A 22,257-nucleotide genomic window follows, 5' to 3' on the forward strand; every position below is an offset into this window, starting at 1 on the left:
TTCCAGTTAGATTCCAAGTTCGGTCAAGATAGGTAAACAGGTTATATCACAGAAGATGATGAGAACACCATCCTTTTTTCTCTGATTCACAGTTCTTCCTGCCACGCAAGTGGAGAACCACAGTTGGGGTGGTATGTTGGAGGGGGAAAAAATGTTTTCCTTTTGCAGGAAGATTTGTTTGTTTTTTCTAGATGGGAAAAACAATGTCCTGATGAGACAAAATGCCTACGTAATAGAACAGTATCCACCCTTGATCCCAGACTTTCTTTCTTTTCTTTCTTTTTTATCTAATGATACAGACCTTGCTATTTGGGGATTATAGAGTACAAAGGTTTTTGTTTTGTTTTGTTTAAAGGTTTTATTTATTTATTTGACAGAGAGAGCACAAATAGGGAAGCAGCAAGCAGAGGAAGAGGGAGAGGGAGAAGCAGACTCCCCACTGAGCAGGGAGCCTGACGCGGGGCTCGATCCCAGGACCCTGGGATCATGACCTGAGCCGAAGGCAGACGCTTAACGACTGAGGGAGGCACCCAGGCGCCCCTGAAGCCAGACTTTGTGAAACCTAATGTAGCGTTTTTCCAGAATAGATTATGATCGTGACCTTTTCTTGAGAATAACCTCTTATTTCAGCTATAGTACTTACCCAGTCTTTCCCTGTAACTTTTTTTAAAGTCTGTGGTCCATGAAATAAAACAACCTAAGCCTTGAAAAATCACAAACCTCCAAGAGGGATGAAGTGCTTGCCGAGTTCCACTTAGTTTTGTTGTCATTAATCCTCAAGTGCTTTAAAATGGGCAGAATTTATGAGCTGGCCTTCTGTGTAGGCGGGATGGACGCGTCTGTGCGCGTTCATGCCTCGCTGTGCGTGTGTGTGTTTTATAGCCATCAGACCTTCTTGTCTCATTTCCCTGCGAGCCTTTTCCAGCCCTGGGGGTGGGGGTCAAGCCAAAAGGCTGATTTCTCTCAATAAACGGTCTTCCAGGGAGTATTTACTGAGGGACTTATATATTTGCAAAACCATAAAGAGCACTTTGGGAAATAAAACATACAGAAGGCACAGTGTTTGCCTTCAAAGAAGTCACAACATCGTGTGGAAGGTGAGCTACATACAGACATAGTTATGGTAGAAGGCACCATAAGGCAAACGCCATGTAATTGATTTAAATACAGGGCTTTGGGGAAGTCGGGTGGAATTATTTCTGGCTGAGGTGGTAAGTGATAGACTCAGGCGGGAAGTGCCATTCAAGAAGACCCTTAAAGAAGGGGCAGGGTTCAGGTATACAGAAGGGGTGAGCACTTCTGGTGAAGAACAAGGCCTGGAGGAATGAGAGCACAACGTGTATCTAGAAAGCAGTGGGCAGGCTGTCTAGCCAAGGGCAGACTGTTAATAGGAACCCGAAAAGGAGGGTATGTTGGCAGACCACGGTGGGTTTTATATACAGGCTAAGGAGTTTGTGATTTATTTGGTAGACAAGGAGGATGACTGGAGATTTTCCAGCAGGCAGATGAATACATCCAAGAGTGATTGGGCAAAGGTTAATCTAGCAATGATAGCCAGCAGGGAAGCTATCTGGTGATCTAGATGTAACACTGTGCTGGTGACAAATGGAATGAGTGAGAAGGTAAGGATTTAAGAATCTCTGAAGGACAGATACATTCATCTTTTATCTTTCTGGGAGTTTTTTTTAAGTACACACTTATAAAAGAACAAGGATAAGATCATTCTTTGCGGGGCTCCTGGGTGGCTCAGTCATTAAGCATCTGCCTTCAGCTCAGGTCATGATCCCAAGGTCCTGGGATCAAGCCCCACATCCGGCTCCCTGCTTGGCAGGAAGCCTGCTTCTCCCTCTCCCACTCCCCCTGCTTGTGTTCCTGCTCTCTCTATCGCTCTCTCTCTGTCAAATAAATAAATAAAATCTTAAAAAAAAAAAAAAAGATCATTCTTTGCTGCATTGTTTATAACCAGTGTCCGCATTACCAGAGGACTAATAACCCACAGCAGGTTATATGCAGCTTTAAAAAGGGCATGAGGAAGCGCCATATACTACTAGGGGAAAAACTGCTGGATGCATCTTCAGGCAAAAGAGAATATACAACACAGTATGGTGTTTAATATGCCTCATTTTGTGTAAGAAAGAAGGGGAGAGAATCTGTGCTTATAGTCACATAAAGAAACACTGAAGGATACACAAGACAGAAGCAAAAACAAGTTACCTAAGGGGGCCTTACAGTGAAAGGGAACAAGAGTGGAAGTGAGACCCCCTCAATGTTGACCTTGTCATAGAATTTTAACTTTAGAGCCATGGAAATGTATTACCTATTTCCAAATAACCTTTTTTAAAAAAAAGACTGTGAAGGAAGAATTGGCAGGACCTGATGTTCAATTTGGGGTTGAAGAAAAGTGAGGCCCAACAATGACCTTGAAGGTCAGACCCCTGCGGGTGCCATAGAAACACTGGGCAGGAAGGGGAGCGCACTGGGGAGAGGAACGGTGGGTCCAGGTTTTGGTGATTTTGAATTGTAATAGAGAAATCCACAAGCACATTTTCACTTGGTGCTTGGAAATTTGGGACTAGAACTTGGGAGGACAGGAGGAGTATCGTATGCACGGAGGAATATTTAAGAGCAGAACTGGGGAGGGGAAATGGGAAATTATAAGCATGGAGGCCAAGGTGGATGTACTAGGGATTGTTAGAACTTCTGAGAGGGAGAGAGAGAAGAAAAGGAAGAAACTGAAAGACCCTTGGAGAAGGGAACAAAGGATCCTTGGAAAGAGGTAGCAAAGAAGCAATGAGAGAAGGTTTATAAAGGAGAACTGAGTAGGTGCAGTGTCCTCAGGGCCAAGAAGAGAAGCCAAGCAGCTAAGAGCGTCTGACTGAGAAACCGTGACTGGATTTATTTAGTAGGAGATCTTTGGGGGCCTCAGCAGAAGAGTTTGTGCAGGGCGGTTGGAGCAGAAGCTGGATCCCAGGCGTGAAGGAAGGGAGCGGGGAGGAGGCCAGACTTCGTGGGCTACTTATTACGTATTGAAAGGAATGAGGGAAAAGAGGGTCACTGGCGAAGGTAGAAAAGTCACGTGAAGATAATTTTAGAAGAGAAGGAGACTGAGACAGAGCTTAGGCAGTGAGGAAGGAGCCCTTTTGAGAGAGAGTTTGGAGGTTTTAAGAAATAGAGCAATTGATGAAACAGGGTTCAGGAATCAATAACACGAGAGAACATGGGGCCTTTGCAAAGCAGGGTGTAAAGGTTGCTGCTTGGAAAACTAGAGGAAGGGACGGGAAGTGGGACTCGGTGATGGTGGCCCGAATGAGCCCAGTGCTTCAGCGGCTGAGCGAGGAAAGCCACCCAACAACAGGTGCTTTGTCACCTACTGCCGGACTGCTGTCCAAGAGTCCAGGAAGGAGAATATAGTGACATGTTTCTTGATTTATTGCCTATTATTAATGAAGCAATAAATGAGTCAGCCTGTTATTACTGGGAACTTTCTAGGGATCCCGGGCTCTATTATAAGTGTTGCAAAATACAGAAAAAAGAAGCATAAGTCATGAATCCTACCTTCCCTGTCCCGTTGGTTGAAAAAACCAAAACTGTACAGAAATAACAGGGAATGATAAGAACCGGGTGAGCCGACCTGCAGGAAACCATTAATGCCTGCCAGCAATGACGTTGCATTTGAGAATGCAGCCTTTTGCAGAGATTCTGTAAGCAGCTCTATGACAAAGGTCCAGAGTAAGGACAAATATAATAAATTGCTTAGGAGAATGGCCCCTGGTGATAGTAGTAGCAGTAGTAAAATAACGATGATGATGATGATGATGATGGCTAATATTTATTCACTCATTTCATTCCTATGTGCCAGGCACTAGTTGCTTTTTCACAAATTAATTAAGTCAATCCTTACTACAACACTATAGGGTAGAAAGTATTTTCATTACCGTTTTACAGGTGAATAAACCGTGGCACAGATAGATGAAGTAACTTGCTCAAGGCCACAGGTAGGAAACGGCTAAGGCAAGATCGGTATCTGGGAAGTCTGGCTCGAGGCCCTGCTCATAATCACTGTCCACACGAACTTGTTAAATAGAGTTGATCAAAGGTGACAGCAGCAACTCCGAAGACTGGGTATCTCCGAGCAGATTCTCTCCGGCCTGAGTCAGGGTACAGTTGTGGAATCACATCCCAAACTAAAGCAAAATGATTTGATATGTTTTCCTGGACAATACCGGGGCCCAGTTTCCAGTTCATCCAGTAGTTGCCTGTAATTTCTGAATCTCAGGCTCCAGGAGCAGGTCTGATTTTTGCCTCTGTGATTGCTGCACTGTTGGCGCAGGGAGAAGGATGGTGTCCTTGGCTTGGGCGAAGGGCAAATAAATGAAAATGACTTGGGCTCTGAGTTGACACTGGAGCTGGGGAGGTGGGGCTTGGAGTTAGGGAACGAGATCACAGCTCTACGAGCCTCCTCCAGAGACCGTTAACGTGAGACTCGTATATATACATATATGCCATGTTCTCTTTACATGAGAGAGGGTGTTCTTGAAATTAATACAGTGCAAATCTATTTCAAATTATTACTGATACTGATTCATAGTACTTTCTGTCATCATGAATTTTCTCATGTAGGAAGTGCCATAAAAATATCACAAAGTGAGGGGTCATAAAAAGAGCTCTTTCCTACTTGAAAAGGTTGGAAAACCTTGTTTAGAGCAGTGATCTCTAAACCCTTGAGAATTAGCTCCCTTATCACTTCAGAAAATTTGAGCAAACTGCATATATGTGTATTTATTATGAATTATTATTAGTGTTATTAGTGTTCCTCTGGGGGTTTCACAGCCCAGCACTGGGCACTTGGTGAGGGGGAGGTGGCAGGGCAGACTGGCAAAGCCTCAGGACAGCTTTCTCATTTGTTTTCCATTCAGGAGCCCAGAAGCAGCATTGTGCTGATTCAGGGGTGGTTTTCAGTGGCTCAGCCAGATTCACTTTTTTCCTTCCTATAGACCAAGGGAAGCATCTAGATTAGATTCCTGCACTTCTTACTGACACACTCCCAAGGGCCCACCTGGTTGTGGGAATCAGCCTATGTGATAAAAAGACTTTCTCAGTTTCCTGTCTTATTTTCTTGGTCTGATGTCCTTGGCAGACTTTTCAGTTGCTGCTCCCTTCCTCAAGACCTATAAAGACTCCCCATTACCTAACAGATCAAATCCAACCTCCTCACTTGGCATCCGAGACTCCATTTTATTTTATTTTTAAAGATTTTATTTATTCATTTGAGAGACACAGAGAGAGCATGAGCCAGTGGGGGGTGGGGGGCGGGGCAGAAGGAGAGGGAGAAGCCGACTGCCCACTGAGCAAGGAGCCCTGCACAGGGCTTGATCCCGGGACCCCGAGATCATGACCCGAGCTGAAGGCAGACACTTAACCGACTGAGCCACCCAGGTGCCCCCAAGACTCCATTTTACTTATCCAATTCATACCTTATGTATCTTTACATTAAACCTCCCCTTCAGTCAGGCTGGTCTCCTTACTGCCTTGACACTCCTACATACCCCTACCCCATCCCACCAGTGTGTGTGTGTGTGTGTGTGTGTGTGTGTGTGTCACAGAATAAGCAAAAACTGCAGTTTTTGCTTATTCTGTCTTTATGGCCTCAGGCTGTTTACCCCAAGTGGAAACCCCTCCTCATCCTTCTGTATCAGTCAAACTACCTACTCTTCAAAAATAAGATGAGCCTACCTCTTGTATAAAGATTTTACTAAATGCTTCTCCAAGTGTCATCCTTAGACAGCCTGCATCAGATTATCACCTAGGATGGTTGTTATAAATGTGAATCCTCCATTCTCACTTTAGAACCCATGAACCACAACTCCTGGAAGCAAGGCCAAGGAATCTGCATTTTAGGAGGGTGTTTATGGTACACAGTGCAGTCTGAGGGTGCTGTTACCTGGTAACTTGGGACACAGCCCTCTCTTTTGCCACAGACCCCCATTTTTCTCTTGAGTTGAGACCTATGGACAGGCATCTCTGAGTATTCTACGAGGATTTCCTGGCTCCCAGGGCACTTGTAGGCCTCTCCCAGAGAAGCTCTGTTCTCCCCTCCACCCTCCCCCCACACCCCCACCCTTGTGGCAGCTCAATAAGGAGGTCCTGCACATCTGGAATATAGGAGGGCTGCAGGCCTCAAGTCTTCAAGTCATCTTTATGGCCACTGACTATACCTGAACTGAGAAGCCAGGTTCCAAAGGCCAAAAGTGGAGCAGACTGAGGGCTGGGAGTGTGAAGTGAGAATTAGGGGCACAGCGGGTCTACCTGACAGGAGTGAATATGTTTACCCACCTGCAGAGAGGAGAGCTGAACCGGAACACCAGCCATGGCAGTCTCCAGTAGAGTGGAGAACTCCTAGGATAAGGAGCTCTCTGCTGACCTTTCTCTTTTTTCCCCAGGGTTTCTCTTGTCCCATCAGGGATCCCTAGATATGAGCTAGGTTGGAAGATGAAACACGAGGTCTAGAAAATTGAATGTTGCCAAGTCTACCTCTGTTAACTAACTGGACAAATAGAAGTTCCAGTGGGTGCCCAGGAACTCCAGCCTTGAGTTAGAAAACAAGGAGAAACATACTGCAAGTTCTTTCTGGCTGGAGTTTGGTATTCCCTTTGTCTTCTTAGTGAGGCGCCTCACTGCATTTAGGAATTGGATTCTGTGCCTGTGTGTGTGTGTGTGTGTGTGTGTGTGTGTGACCAATTAGTATAACCAGCCTCATCTTGGATTGAAAAAAAAATCCCCAGATGGAAGTAATTGTATTCATAAGCCCTTGTATTTTTAGAATGCCTTTTCCAGAAAGCTCAAAGCATAGCACCCTGTGGCATAACCTCGTTTGTTCCTGGACAATCTCCAGGTATTTGGTAAGGGGGCAGCTTCTATAATCATTGTCATTTTACATTTAGAGGATGGAGAAGCTTTGTGGGTTGAAAAGGTCACACGGCATTGGCGGCAGATTTGGCAACAGGATACTCAGCTTCTACTCCTGTCTCTATCAATGATTTCCAGACAGAGGCCCCCAGATTAATGCTGTGATGGCTGTGTAAGCAGCACTTGTGGAATTAATTAAAAATATAGATTCCTGGACTCCCTTTCTCTGGAGATTCCAACTCAGTAGGGCTGGGGTGGGACCCAGGAATCTATATTCTCTACAAGCATTCCAGATAATTCTGATGCGCTGCCAGCTCTGGAAACTAATACTATAGACCATATGACAACCACACGATCCACCTATTTCCTCCCAGAAATGTCTTCGACTGCAACATGACTCTTTAATATTTTTCATCTTGCCACCCACCCTCAAACCTCCCCAGGCCTCCCGGCTCAGGCCAAGAAACATGCTGAGTCTGCCAAGAACACGCTGCTGACCTGGAAGGGAAGCAGGACCTCAAACAAAGAGAAGAAGGAAATCCTGGAAGCCCTGGTCATGCTGTACTACACCCTGGGGGTGGCCTGGCTCCTACAGAACTGATATCCTTCCCTTCCTAGTGGGGTCTGGTGATTGGGGCCTGGGGCCACCTGGGCCTGCTGGATGGACTGTCTCACACAGGAGCCGGGGAGATCTACCCAGGCTTCAAGGCTCTGTTGAGACAGACAGGCACCCCCCGCCCCCCAGCTTCTCATCTCCATTTATAAAGGTAGGAATGTTCCTCCTCTGTCTATTCATAGGAACTCTGAGTCGAGCCCTGGGAGGGATCTCACTGGTGACACATCCCCTGCCAGTTGAAAAGTTTTCGGCGTCTAGGGCGCCTGGGCGGCTCAGTCGGTTAAGCGACTGCCTTCGGCTCAGGTCATGATCCTGGAGTCCCGGGATCGAGTCCCGCATCGGGCTCCCTGCTCGGCAGGGAGTCTGCTTCTCCCTTTGACCCTCCCCCCTCTTGTGCTCTCTCATTCTCTCTCTCTCAAATAAATAAATAAAATCCTAAAAAAAAAGAAAAAGAAAAGAAAAGTTTTCGGCGTCTGTCCTGCCCTTCATCGAGCACCCCGAGAAGATCAGTGTTAGCAGTGAGGACGCAGGCGATGTCAGGAAGAGGGAGAATGGGTGGGTGGTAATTTAAAGCACTGTTGGTCAAACGAGGCTGCACATGTAATCCCCTGGGAGCTTTAAAAATTATTGCTGTTTGGGTCCCACCCCAGAGATTTTAATTTAGGAGGTCTGGGGTGCATCTGTTTATTGAGATTTTTAGAAAGTCCCCCAGGTGATTGTAACATGCAGCCAGAAACCTCTGATTTAATGGACTCTTGATCATTTTTGTTTTTCTGAAATGCTGTTGAGAATACTGCCCATGAAGCTGGAGGCCAAGCAAAATAGACAAAAGAAATAGTTCTCTATCGCCAGGGGGGAACTGTTACTCTGCGAAAAGCTTGTGATGTTGACCAGCCTTTTGGTACCATGTCTACTTGAGAACTGTTAAGGGCGTTTCATGTTCATGAATGATCATATACACAGTTGGAACGATACAGAGATTAGCATGGCCTCTGCGCAGGGGTGACACACACACATGTAAAGCATTCCATATTAAAAAAATTAATCATGAGTCTTCTTTGAGACCATGGGTCCCCAGTTCTCTCCTCTTTACACATCCCCCTCTCTACTCTTTTGATCTTGATGCTCAACTTGCAAAAACTGATCTGTGGCCTTCCTCTGTTATGCCCTTAGAAGGGGCTATTGAAAATGTGGGAAATAGAAGGCAGTTTGGGAATTAAGGGGATTTTCTTTCCTGCTGTTTGCTTCTTGCCAAAAACCTGCTCTGCTTGGACTTTCTGAATGATCCAGAAAGTCCCTTTCAGCAGACTTAGTTCCTCTCTTTTACCATTCATAGGAACCAAATGGGAAAACTGCATGGCTCTTGCCAGGCGGTGGATGCCTCCACAGGAAATGTAGCCTAGGGGGTGCAGTTTCTGTTACGCCTCCCCATGCTCACCACCCAGCCCAGCCCTGGATTCAGGCTACCGGCATGGGAAACCTGGGGCTCTTGTTCGTTTTCTAAAGAATTCTTGATGACATACACATAAGGAAAATTAAGAACACAGTAAAGTGCTCATTTTCAAATTCTGCTTCATTTTCCCAAGGGGTTTGCTTATCAACGGCTGTCCCTGGGCAATGGGGGAGTTTGTGTGCCTCGCCTTTTCCTTGACTGTTTCACTGGCAGAGAGGCTTATTTCAACCTGCAGAAGGCAGAGAGAAACATGAAGGAGCTGAAAGAATTATTTAAGGGAAGTGTTCGCAAATCCCAAGTCTCAGAGAAAGACCTGACCATTGCTTTGGGCAGGTAAGATCTGGGCTTTGAGAAGCTTAGGCTTTGTGAATGAGGCCTGGAATTATATGATTGTTCTGTGTGCTCTTTATATAAGGGGAGAAAAAATACTCATGGCAAAAAAAAACCCCCAAGCCTCAAATGATGGTAAAAGAGGCTTGGGTTTCCCAAACGCACACCCCATGGTCTGAGCTTTGTGTGTGGTACCCTTTAATCCTAAAACACCACTGAGGTAGTTGGCACAGTTAGAGTCTCATTAGACAGAGGGCAGGGAAAGCCAGGCTGAGATTAAACAAACCGTCCACGGTGACAAGCTTTAAGTGTTGGATCCGTGGTCTGAACTCACGGACTCCTAGCCCTATGCTGCCTCTCACACTTACTCTCAAATTATGTCTTTTTCTGAATCGCCACCCACTTCTGTCATTAAGTATGATATCTTAAAAGACAAGGAAAGAACACTATGTGAAGACCGTTTATTGGAGGCCCATGGAAGCTATGCGCAGCATGTGCATTTTTAAGGAAAGTTCTGTTCCATATGGAAACAAATTACATGGGATTTATTCAAGCCAGAACAAGCCTTAGCTGTTTTGCAGTTGAGTTAGGTATCCTCAGAGAGAATCACGATATTTACATACAAGAGTGGGCCCATCAGATTATTGGAAGAAAAAAAGAATAATAAAAGGTTTACTATTCCCTAGGCTTTTATAAAATATCTTCAGATCCTTGAAAGCAATCTGTTTCCAAAACTGTAAGCACTTGACATGGTAAGAAAGGGGACTGAAGGGTAAGTAAGTGAAGTACACGAGTCATGTCTGCCTGCTCTAACCATGAATCTAGAAGTCAAATGGGAAATGGTGGGGAGGTATTGGAATGCCCAGAGCTAAATCTAACGATGGATGTAAGTCCACAGGCCCATAAATTAGAGTCTAGTGAATGTCTGTTGCTGTCACATGGGTCAGTGGCTAAGGTTTTTGTGCCTTATGTGAAAGACAGTCTTGTTCCTTTTTCAGAATAAACTCTAGTATATATTTCATTCATTCATTCTTCAGTATTTATCTAGTATCTATTTTGTACGTGCACTGTTCTAAGTGTTGGAACATTTACTAGGTATAACTATATCCAAGACACTAGTCTAAGTGCTTCACATAATTTATTTAATTCAATCCTCTATTACAAGCCTATGAGGTAGATATTTTTATTTTCATTTCACAGATAAGAAAATTAAGGCACAGAAAGAGTAAGTGGAGGAGCCAACACGTAGATGGGGCATCTGAACTCATAGCTCACCTTCTGTACCACATCGAGTTACATTTCATAATGAACAAATATCTAGTAAGGGCAAATCCCTTTTCTCGTTTTAAAGGTGGGGGGAAGATAAAGCGTGATTGTGTAGGCCAGGCAACTTGGCTGATATCTCCCTATAGGCTCTTGATGAGAGGCATTTTCATTCTGTAACCTTTACTATTATGGTCAAGGGCAATAGTGGTCTGATTGATCAAAATGTTTTGGTAAAGAATTGTCAGATAATGGGCCAGTATTCTTTTGATTGTTAAACTGTAACTTGTAGAATGCCTTATCTAAAATAATTTTATACACACACATATTTTTTTTTTCAATTTGGGAATACAAAGATGGAAGCAAGAGGTGAGGGGGAGTGATAGTGATTGTATATCCACTGTATGTTAAGTGATTTCATGTACAAATTTTAATCGAATCTTCACAACAACCTTGTAAAGTAGGTATTCTTACCCTTGTTTTATCTGGAAGGAAATATAGGCTATTAGTGTTTGACTGTAAAGCCAATAACTTGTGAGAAACGGCTTTGAACTACCATGTTCTTCTCCTTGTATCTTACTGTCTCTAGAGGGATAAACCTGAATGGGATGCTATTTTATTCTCATTTTTAAGAATTATATTTTGTTTTGGAAGATTTGAAAATACAGATATGAAGAAGAAAATAAAAGTTAGTTTTAATTTCACCCCCCAAACATAACTGCTATGGACATTTTAGTTAAATATAGATATAGATAGATAGATACACATTTTAGTTGGATAAAGATACATAGATGGATAGGAAGATGGATCTGTCAGGGTCCATTTTAAGTACAGTTGTATCACTTTTTTAAGCTTAGCACACTTTTAATTTTTCCCCATATTATTTAGTCTAAAAAGGAAGCATGATTTTTAAAGTCTGAAGTATTTTATTGTATCACTTGTCATAATTTACTTAACCACTGCCTTTTGGAAGGGATATTTACATTGTTTTCTCTTTCCTCTCTCATTTTTAACTGAGGAGGAATAAACTAAACTAAATCAAACAAGACAAAGCAATAACTTTGCATTGGTCTGAAAGAGAGGGATCCGGAAGTAATAAAATTTTATTTTGATTCTAGAAAGTCTGTGTTTATGGGTAAATTATCCCTCCTTGTGAATTGCTGGAAGCCATTTTTTCCATTTGCTTTTTAAATAAAATTAGACTACAGCATGCTATATTAATGGAAGTAAATGGTAGTCAGTGGAATCTGGTAGGTGAAATGCAGGTTAATAGGAGCTTGTTTATAGCAAGACTGGATTTTTTAGCTAGCCACTGAGGTGATTGGCCTATGAAGGCCAAGTTATTTTGTTCTTAGAATCAGTTCCTTTTCTGTCTGCACAAGTAAGGCGCCTCTCTGACTTTGCATCTTTGTCCTTCTTCTTATAGGGCCTCCTTGGCTATCCACAGATTGAACCTCGCTCTGGCATACTTTGAAAAGGCAATTGGCGATGTTATTGCTGCTAAGGGTGATAAGACTTTGGATCTGGTCAGTCTATATGAGGAAATTGCTCAGATTGAGCAGCTGAGAAGGAACCATGATCGGGCCATCCAGTACTTGCAGCAGGTTGGTGCGTTGGCTGGAGCCCTAGCCTAGAGGCCATATTTGGCCCCAGGCCATATTCCCAGGGCCAGGGAGGCTTGGGGTTTTCAGAAGAATGAGGTGATAGGATGGATTTCCTGCCAGATCCACACAAGAGCCCTTCCTCAACCTTAAACAACATGGGCAGAGAACACTGACTCATGGTGGGTGTCTCTGCTCTTTGACCTGATCTGAGACCAAATTTTGTGCGGCTCCCCCACAAGGCCTCCCCTCATTTCTGTGGGTGCTAGGAAGAGGTAACCAAGTGAGTCTGCTCCAGGGAAAAAAGCCATAGGGGCAACCAAACTTAAGTCTTTAGCAAACACAAAGGGCTTTTTTTAAAATGAAAAAAATCATGATATTTTGGTATAATGCTGTCATTTGTCCTCTAGGCCAGCCTAGCTGTTTGTATCAACAAGTCTAAACTTAAACTGACAAAAGCGTGTTTCACTTGGAGGTAACTAATTTGACAAATGCCCAGGGGAAGACAAAACAAAACAGGAAGGAATGTTAAGTCTATTATAATGAAAACAGTGTAGGGCATTTTTACCTATCACGTACTTGGAACTTCCCTTGAAACTGCTTGTTGAATTGACCTTTTCTCTCCTCAAATGAGAACCGTCTTGTGGCTTCAGGTATCTCCCAAAGTCAAAAGTGGATCAAAATAGCTGATTTTGTTGCTCTTGCACGTGCAATGCAATTCAACAGTATATGTGAAAACAGGCTGATACTATAGCAAAGACATTGCGGATAATCCCACGATCGAAAGTTATTAGAATCATACAGTGGAAAAATGTTAGGGGATGCTGCTCTGTAAGCAGGGAGTCCACTGCTTACAGGGAAAGCTGTCTGGTTTTTGTATCCAAGACTTTGTGCAAGCAGTGGTCAGATCAGAATAGATAAATCAATATAAAACCAGTGTTTCCCAACAACAAATAATAGTTAACATTTATGGAATGCTTTTACTGTGTGCACTTGAGGATGTAGTTATTTCATCCAAGCAACAACCCTATGCCATGGAGGCATTATTATTATTTTATCTCATTTTACGGGTGAGGAAACCGAAGCATAAAGAGTCACAACTAATTCAGCTGAAGTGTTAGCTAAGAAGTAGGAGAGCAGGGATTTGAACTTAGAAAATTTGAGCCCCCAGAGCCTGGGGGCTTAACAACTCTGAACTGTGTTAGCTCCACAGGGTTGTCTGATAATCGCTGGAGCTCCTTGAAATACCTCATGGTGTTTGACCTGTGAACTGTGAAGCATGGTGATTTTTTTCTTGCTGGTGGGTGTGGACCAGATGGTTTCTCTCTTTTTTCTCCTTCCATTTTAGTGCGAATGATAATAGTAATAAAATCTTCACTTCTCTCATGCTTATGACATTCTAGGTGGTATTCTAAACACTTTACATGTATTAGTGCATTTAATCGTTACAGCAACTGTTTGCAACAGTCTTTTCTGAAATTCCTATTTTATATTTGAAGAAGTTAGTGACTTGCCTGATGCCATAAGTAGCTGAGCTGTGATAGGAACCCAGGCAGTGTGGGTTGAGGATCCATGCTCAACTCCCCTGGATTTCCTTTGATAATGAACCTTTGAGGGGCTGAGCTAAAGTTGTGATTGTAATTTTGCTATGAAACTTAAAAAAAAAATAATGGCTAATATTTATTGAGGACTTACCATGTGACGGTACTATGTATGCCCAGTGCTCTGCATGTATCATCTCATTTAATCTTTTCCAAACCCTAATCAATGGAAGCTGTATATTTCTTCTACAAGTGAAGGTGAAGTGACTTGCTCAAGACTCACAGCTAGGAAGTAGCTGGGACTCAAACTCATCTCTCTTGTAACTCCGTGATTAGGTACATACAGCCCTCAACCAGCAATTTCATGAGAACGATTAGAAAATCCTCAGTGAAACACTGTCATTTGGGTACTTACTTGATCTGTTTTTCTCTATTCCAGGCCTATTCTATCTGTGTTTCTTTGTTCACCGAAGTCAGCCCCCAAACTGCAGAGGCAAGCGCATTACTAGCCAAGGCTCATGCCATGTCTGGAGAGGCCCAACACAGGGGTAGGTAGAGGGGGTAGCTTGCAGTTATCATCATTTCCCATGGGAGGGAAGCACACTGGCAATGGTCTATCAATATGGACGGATTATAATCAGCTATTCATGACTGTGATGGAAAAATTAGACTGGACGCCATTTTGTACAATATCATTTACACATGAATTTAAGCACGATATCTCCGCAAATTAGTTGGAACATCAAAACCAATAAAATCATCTGATTTCTATTTCCTTTATTCCCTTAGAACCTCAGCAGAATTCACCTGCATAAAGAGTAGAGAGCTCATACACGCTATGAATGTGACCTGTGGTGTATCCGTTGATGAGGAAATCCAGTGATAAAAGACATAACATTGGCTCCTCCTCCCCTCCTCCTCCATTCTCAACCTCCTTGACTTTTCCTCTGGCTGACAAGAGAGAATGTTTGTAGCAGTTAGAATTTTCATGACCTATACTCAAAAGTGAGGTATTGGGGGGTTCTGGAGGAAAACCAAGGCATGAATTAACCCATCAGCAATAGTCCTTTCTCAGGCAAGGTCATCATTTGGGAAGTAAGTAGCTTTGGGAGAGACACAAAAGAGCTGGTGAGGAAGGACTGCATGCCCTTTTCAGCTGCTGGATCAGATTAATGGACACTAATGCATTCAGTGGCCCATCAGGAGGAATTTGGGATTTGTGAAGAATATGATTTAAACATTTAAAAATGTTGATTTTCTCTGCTTATAAAAGGAATCCATTTAGGTGTACATTATTTTCTAGTCATATATGAAAAAGAGAGAGAGGAAGAGGAAGAGAGAATTATAGGGAAAGTTTTGTATCCTACTTTTTTCTACTCTTCTATTTTCCCATATCATTAAACAATTTTGTTCAGTTTTCAGAAGTTATTTGATATTTTTATTATTGTTTTCTTTAGCATAAATGTTCATTGAAGACTTCCTGATTCTGTGTTTTCTAGCTAATCATCTTGCTTCTTTAAAAAATTTTCTTGTGTATATCACAGTATTTGTACTCCATCTATATGTTTGAATTTTTTTTTAAATAGTCTTCATGGTTATAACATGTTTAGTCTTTATGTGAATATGTAAAAATTTTGTTCATATAAGAAAATTTTATGCTTCTAGAGTTGGGAGATTCTAAGGCCACCTTATTCTTTTCTTGTATACTAATTTTTAACTTTAAAGAAGATTTGGATCTTCACCTACTATCATTCGCTAAATTCCAAATGGATCACATTTTAACATCAAAACTGAAAATTATCCAGAAGGAAATTCAACACTGGAATCAAAATTCCTAAAATTAAAAATTGGAGGAAAGAAGAACTTTCTGAGCACATGAAGTTATACTAGAAAAGAAGAGGTTGATAGGTTTAATTATAAAAAGATCTAAAACTTATGTCTGTCACAAAATACCATAAATAAAATGAAAAACAAACGGTGTAATCCAAAATGAACAGATAACTCAAATAGGCCCTTACTTATTAAAAAAAAAATTTGTAGTTAACTTTCTGAGAAAGAAATATCAACGTCCAAATGATGTCACTGGGTAATTCTACTTCACATTTAAAGAAGGATTAACACCCATCCTACATAATCTTTTCTGGAAAATTGAAAAGGAGGGAACATTTCCCAACCCATTTTATGAGGCTAGCAGCACCCTGATACCAAAACTGGGCAAAGACACTACAAGAAAAAAACAAAACACAACTATAAAACAATGCCCTTCATGCACATAAATGCAAGAAATCCTCAAGAAAATATATAGCAATGTATAAAAATGAATAATACACCATGATCAAGGGGAGCTTTTTGCTTGAGAATATCAGGCTGGTGCAGTATTTAAAGCTGAATGAATGTACTCTACCATATTAATAGTCCAGAGATGAAAAGCACATAATCTTATCAACTGATGCAGAAGAAGCATGTGACAAAATGCAACATCCTTTCATGATGGAAGGGGAACTTCCTCAATCTGATAAAAGGCATGTGCAAAGAAATACAGCTAACATCATGCTTAATGGTGAAAGAGTGAGTTTTTTGCTCTTAAGATCAGGAACAAGGCAAGGATGTTCATTCTCACTTCTTTCAGTTAACATAATACTGGAAGTCCTAGCCAGTGCAGTAGGCAAGAAAAAGACATACAGCTTGATTGATCTGGTTTTTAAATTTATCTCTACACCCAATGTGGGGCTTGAATTCATGACCCCAAGATCAAGAGTCACATGCTCTACCGACTGAGCCAGGCAGGCGCCCCTGAGACATACAGCTTAAAAGAAAGAAAATGGTCCTCATTTGCAACAATACAGCTGTTTCTGTTGAAAATTCCAAGAAATCTACAAAACTCCTAGAACTAATAACTGAGTTTAAGGTTAGCAAGATCACAGAATATAAGGTCAACAGACAAAACCCAGTCATATTTCTATATATTAACAGTGTACAACTGGAAACTGAAATTTTTAGAAATACAACTTACAATAGCCACCTCTTCCCAAATGGAACAGTTAGGTGTAAATCTAACAAAATATGTACAATATCTGGGTGCTGAAAACTACAAAACCCTCATCAAAGAAATCAGAGATGGCCTAAATAAATGGAGACATAATGTATTCATAGATTGGATGACATACAGTAAAGTTGTCATTTTTATAAAAATTGATGTATTGATTTAACACAAATTAACAATCAAAATCCCAGCAGGAATTTTTGTAAATACAGACAAGCTGACTCTAAAATTTATATAGAAATGCAAAGAAATTAGAACAGCTGAAACAATTTTGAAAAATAATATAATTGGAGTAATCATACTACCTGATTTAAGATTTATTATAAAGCAACAGTAATCAAGAGAGTTCAGAGTCACTGGAACACAATAGAGAGTCCAGAAATAGACCTGTATAAATATGGCCAATTTTTGGCAAAGATGCTAAGATAGTTCAGTGTGGAAAGAATAGTCTTTTCAACAATGGTTTTGGAACAGTTGGAACAATGGTATTCGCATGCCAAAAGAAAAAAGAATAAAAAAAACCCACTTTCATAAACATACACAAACATTAACTCAAAATGGATCATTGTCTTAAATGTAAGAGCTAAAATTTCCATTTACAGTAGAAAAATAGGGAAAAAAATAAGACTGAGCATTACATAAAGAAAACAATGGCCAATAATCACATGAAAAGTTTCAATCATAGTAATAATGAAGAAATATAAAACAGCAAGGATACCAAGTTTCTATTAGATTGTCAACACTGCAAAAAAATGATAACATTTAGGATTGAGCCGTGGTGGGGCCTGGTTAGTACTTGGATAGGAGAGCAATTTGATACAAACTCTCTGAACTGTAATTTGACAGAATGTTACACATCTTAAAACTATACATACCTTTAAAATCAAGTTTTCACCCATCCTCTGTAAAAATTTTTTAAATATGTAAATCTCTAGCATTTGCCAGATTATGGGAAAACAGTTCTGCTCATTCATAGACGGTGGGTGTGATAGTATAAATTGATATGAAATTTGCAAAACAACATGATAATACCTAGTAAAATCAAAAGGAAACATGTATAAGGATGTTCAATGTGGCACTGTTTGTAATTACAAAAAAAATTAGAAACAACCTAAATGTTTATCAATGAGTGAAATGAATATTTGGTATATGAGTGAGAGGGAATTCTGCGGTCTTTAAAAGAATTAGACTTTATAAATAAAAAGGGTTAAAAACAACAGAATTAAGGAGAAAATACCTTGCATTTTTAGGACATAAAAAATACTATTGTTTATAGTTACATACACTTTTATATATGTGCATATATATATATAAACATGACAAATTCGCAGAGTAGGTGAAACTGCATCAAAATGTACATCACAATGTAAACAAAGGTAGAGACTTCCAGCTCGGCCTTTGTGAAGAGGTCTGTGGATCCTTTCAACACACACACACACACACACACACACCCATTAAATAAAATGGTCAAAAACAATCATTTGAGGGCACTGGAAATAAACAAGCAGACAACAAATTGCAAAGCATTCTTGAAAAACTGCTAGAGTCTTGGGTAAAGAGAGAGTCCTCTTGGCCTTTTGGCCTGAGGCTGCTCCTACCCACTCACGGCCCCAGCTCAGTCCATGAGAAGAGCAATTTTATCAGAATGGGGCTGAGAGAACCAGCAGCTTTGTGGCAGAGGCATCAGACTCCATTCAGAGCAAGGGGCAAAACCCCACAGATGCATCAGGTAAAAGTGGCAACCTCAAAAAAAATAAGGGAAAACCTGCGTATTTGGTAGCCTGAAGTTGCTGTGCTGGTTTGTAGGAGTTCAAGGCCGCTCAGAAATGTTAACAGGAAGAACCTGGAAATGAGAGAGCCAAGAAAAGGCCACATAAGCCCCCAGCCTGCTGGGAAACGACATACATGTGCAGGGAAGATGTGGAAAATAATAAGCAAAGGAGACTTGAAATGCAGCAGAGTTTGAATGCACACCCCCATCTACATACAGATCAATCGATAGACAATGGAAGACATACACTGTGAAGGTTTTTGAGCACAACCTCTTTCTAAGTCAGTCACTTGGGTCAACACTAAGCTATGCAGGCAGAGGGGTAATCCCAGGAATCCAGACCAAAATTTTGAAAAATAAACGTTAAAACACAAGCAAAGACTTAGGTCTCTAGTCTGGCATGTAGGAGCTTGGAAGTTGTCACTGCATCCTAACAATAAGTAAAAAGCTGAACAAACTGGAAACTCAACCACTCTTCTTAGATCTGGCAGAGAAGTGAGGTCACAGGGCAAACCACTGCCCCTGACACTGGAGAGACAGATGAATCCAGAGAACCACAGTTTGCCTGAGCAGATACCTCTCTCGAAAGGAACCAGTACTGGGTAGGAATACCTGACCGGTAACTGATACATTTCTGGAAGCCCAGTGTGGGCAAGACAGAGAGTTAAAAATTCCAAGTACCCAGTCATAGGGGGGGTTTCCACAGTTTTATGAAATTTACCTCCAGGAACTTGACCAGGTTCTCAAAGTGAAAATGGAGAAAAATGCCCCCTTGCTTCCAGCAGGGAGAGGGGAAAAATATCCAATTAAAAATATGCCAGAGCTTGCTGCTAAACAAGGTCTGTCCTCAAGACACTATTTTACCAGAGCCTAAGCTACTGGGGGTTTTTTCAGAGCCTAACCAGCCTGGGGGAAGGAAATACCCAACTTCAGCCCACTCTAGCCATCCTGTCCCACCTAAAGGAGAAAGGGACCAAGAGGCACTCGTGAGGTCCACAGGGCAGAAGCACAGGCTCACCAAAACACGGAGAGCTAATCATAGGACTACAGAATGCTTTCTCCCCCCGAGCCCCACCTCTTACCACCAATTACTAGAGGCCTATTTAAAGTTTATTTTACCCAGCACATCGTGTCCACCTATCAAGAACAATTTTAAGTAAAAGGCAAAAACAAAACAAAAGAAACCCCCAAAACAAACAAAAAAACAAACCTAAAAAACCACACCGTTTTTGAAGAGACAAGACTCAGATATAGTAGGGATATTTGAATGCTCAGACTGGGAATTTAAAACAACTGTGTGATGTCCAAGGGCAGGAGATAGATGTCCCAGCTCAAGATTAGTGAAAGAGACTTCACCCTTCTTCTTCTTCTTCTTTTTTTTTTTTTTAATTCTCTTTGAGCCCTCAATGGATGGAATGATGCCCACTCACACCGGTGAGGGCAGATCTTCTTTACTCGGTCTACTGATTCAGATGCTAATTTCTCTTGGAGACACCCTCACAGATACACTCTAGAAATAATGTTTTATCAGCTATTTGGGCATCCCTTAGCACGGTCAAGTTGACACAAAATTCAACATGACAAGTCCACTCCTTGTCAACTTGATCCTTACATGCATCTCCTCAAACATACTTAATCTCCAAATAGAGATATAATTGTGCCTAATATGGCATAACTACCCTGGGTACGACTGGAAATGTACTAGTCCCTTTCCTGGAAGAGATAAAGTCCTTCAATGATGTTTACTCTTCTGATATCCCATAACTTGAAAACTAGGATGTAAAATTAACAATACTTAAATACTGATATAACATCAATATGTCTTCTGTTACATGAAAAGGGAATAAAAGAAGAAAAATAAGATATTTGCTTAATATGTGCATATGTACACGACAAGCGTATTCATAACAAAATGAAGAAATACTCATGACAGTTACAGTCCTCAGTTCTGTAAGTGGTCATGTGGTTGTAACTGCTCTAAACTACCTTTTCCTACTACCCATTCTGGGTTCCCCTTGCCTTTAACAAACACCTCACCTGGTAATTGTTCTTTACCTTGTGGGATGACCAAAACCTTCATTCCTGAAGGTTCTGGGCCATTACTAATCCTGCCTGGATTGGGATGTTGTAATGTTCCATTGACATTAATCACAGGGCATAGTAATATATGAGACGCCATCTTAGAACTACTAGTTGGAATCTCCTGTGTTGCAAACAGGTGTTTTCTTACCTCTGCTGCAGAGTAGTGGTTCAGTTTCCCCTTAGTAGTCAGGCTCAGTCATAGGAACTCCTTTTCCTTGATTCAGGGCATGAGGAGCCCAAAGAGGCCAGCTGGCAGTCTTCACTTCCAGTTCAGTGGAATCATTGTTGTATCTCCTGGGGGAAGCCTTCCTCCCTCTGGAACTAAGACCTCTAGGCCAGTAGAGAATCAAGTTGTGGGAACAGGAAGCAAAAATTGTGCTGGTGGGTCACTAGTAGTGAGTGGTACTACTTATATTTCCACCCCTTGATGTCTAGACCTGTGAATCCTGGCTATTGGAGGAATAACACCATATGTTGGGTGCTGATCCAGAGTATATACAGCCTTCTGGAGAACTCGAGCCTTAACAAAGTATCGCTCCCTAGCAGGCACTCTAACTGTCTTCAAAAGACCATTCCACCATTCTATCAAGCCAGCTGCTTCAGTACGGTGGGGAACATGGTAAGACCAGGGAATTCCATGAGCATGGGCTCATTACTGTACTTTGGCTGTGAAGTGAGTTCCTTGATCCAAAGCAATGCTGTGTGGAATACCATGATGGTGGATGAGGCATTCTGTAGGTTATGGATGGTAGTTTTGGTAGAAGCATTGCATGCAGGGAAGGCAAATTTATATCCAGAGTAGATATCTATTCCACTTAAGGACAAAATGCTGCCTTTTCCATGAAGAAAATGGTTCAGTGTAATCAGCTGGCTACCAGGTAGCTGGCTAATCACCCCAGGTAATGGTGCCAAATCAGGGGGTCAGTGTTGCTGTCTGCTGGCTGATTGGGTCCTCAGCCATGGCTCTGGCAAAAAGAAGGCCTTGTTGTCAAGCTCACTCCTGGTATCAAAATCTGTATTAGTCAGGGTTATCCAGAGAAATATAACCAATAGGAGTGAGGGGACTACTGGTAAGTCTCAGAGTCCAAAGGCCCAAGAACCAGGAGCTTCAATATTTGAGGGCAGAAGATGGATTTCCAGCTCAAGAAGAAAATTCGCCTTCCTTTGCCTTTTTTTTTTTTTTTTTGAACTTGGTGAGGAAAGCTCTTTACTTGGTATACTGATTCAGTTGTTCATCTTTTCCAGAAACACCCAGAAATTTTTTTAGCAGCTGTCTGGGCATCCCTTAGCCCAGTTTAGTTGACACTTAAAATTAACCATCACAAATGCTGTATGTGGACAAGGTTGTATGGGAAATCTCTGTACCTACCACTTAGTTTTTCTGTGAATACAAAACTGCCTTGAAAAATAAAGTCTAGGGGCACCTGGGTGGCTCAGTCGTTAAGCGTCTGCCTTCGGCTCAGGTCATGATCCTGGGGTCCTGGGATCGAGCCCCACATCGGGCTCCCTGCTCAGCGGGAAGCCTGCTGCTCCCTCTCCCACTCCCCCTGCTTGTGTTCCCTCTCTCGCTGTCTCTCTCTCTGTCAAATAAATAAATAAAATCTTTAAAAAGATAGAAAAAAAAAAAGAAAAAGAAAGTCTAAAGAAATAA

At 41.8% G+C, this 22,257-nt stretch overlaps 1 protein-coding gene and 1 non-coding gene across 2 annotated transcripts in view; both read left to right on the forward strand.

Annotated features, from left to right (window-relative positions):
* TTC23L (tetratricopeptide repeat domain 23 like) overlaps positions 1 to 22,257 on the forward strand; it is a 52,553-nt gene that overhangs the window by 9,902 nt on the left and 20,394 nt on the right. Inside the window, exons 5-8 of the mRNA XM_081825987.1 lie at positions 7,350 to 7,506; positions 9,183 to 9,308; positions 11,995 to 12,172; positions 14,150 to 14,258. Of these exons, the coding sequence (XP_081682113.1) occupies positions 7,350 to 7,506; positions 9,183 to 9,308; positions 11,995 to 12,172; positions 14,150 to 14,258 (570 nt within the window). The remainder of the gene's footprint in view (positions 1 to 7,349; positions 7,507 to 9,182; positions 9,309 to 11,994; positions 12,173 to 14,149; positions 14,259 to 22,257) is intronic.
* Positions 8,457 to 8,559, forward strand: LOC115938239 (U6 spliceosomal RNA). The gene has a single exon (XR_004073401.1). It is a non-coding gene; the product is annotated as a U6 spliceosomal RNA (small nuclear RNA).

The sequence above is a fragment of the Leptonychotes weddellii genome, chromosome 7 (assembly GCF_054177405.1).
Source record: "Leptonychotes weddellii isolate Sample4059 chromosome 7, ASM5417740v2, whole genome shotgun sequence".
NCBI classification, from domain to species: domain Eukaryota; kingdom Metazoa; phylum Chordata; class Mammalia; order Carnivora; family Phocidae; genus Leptonychotes; species Leptonychotes weddellii.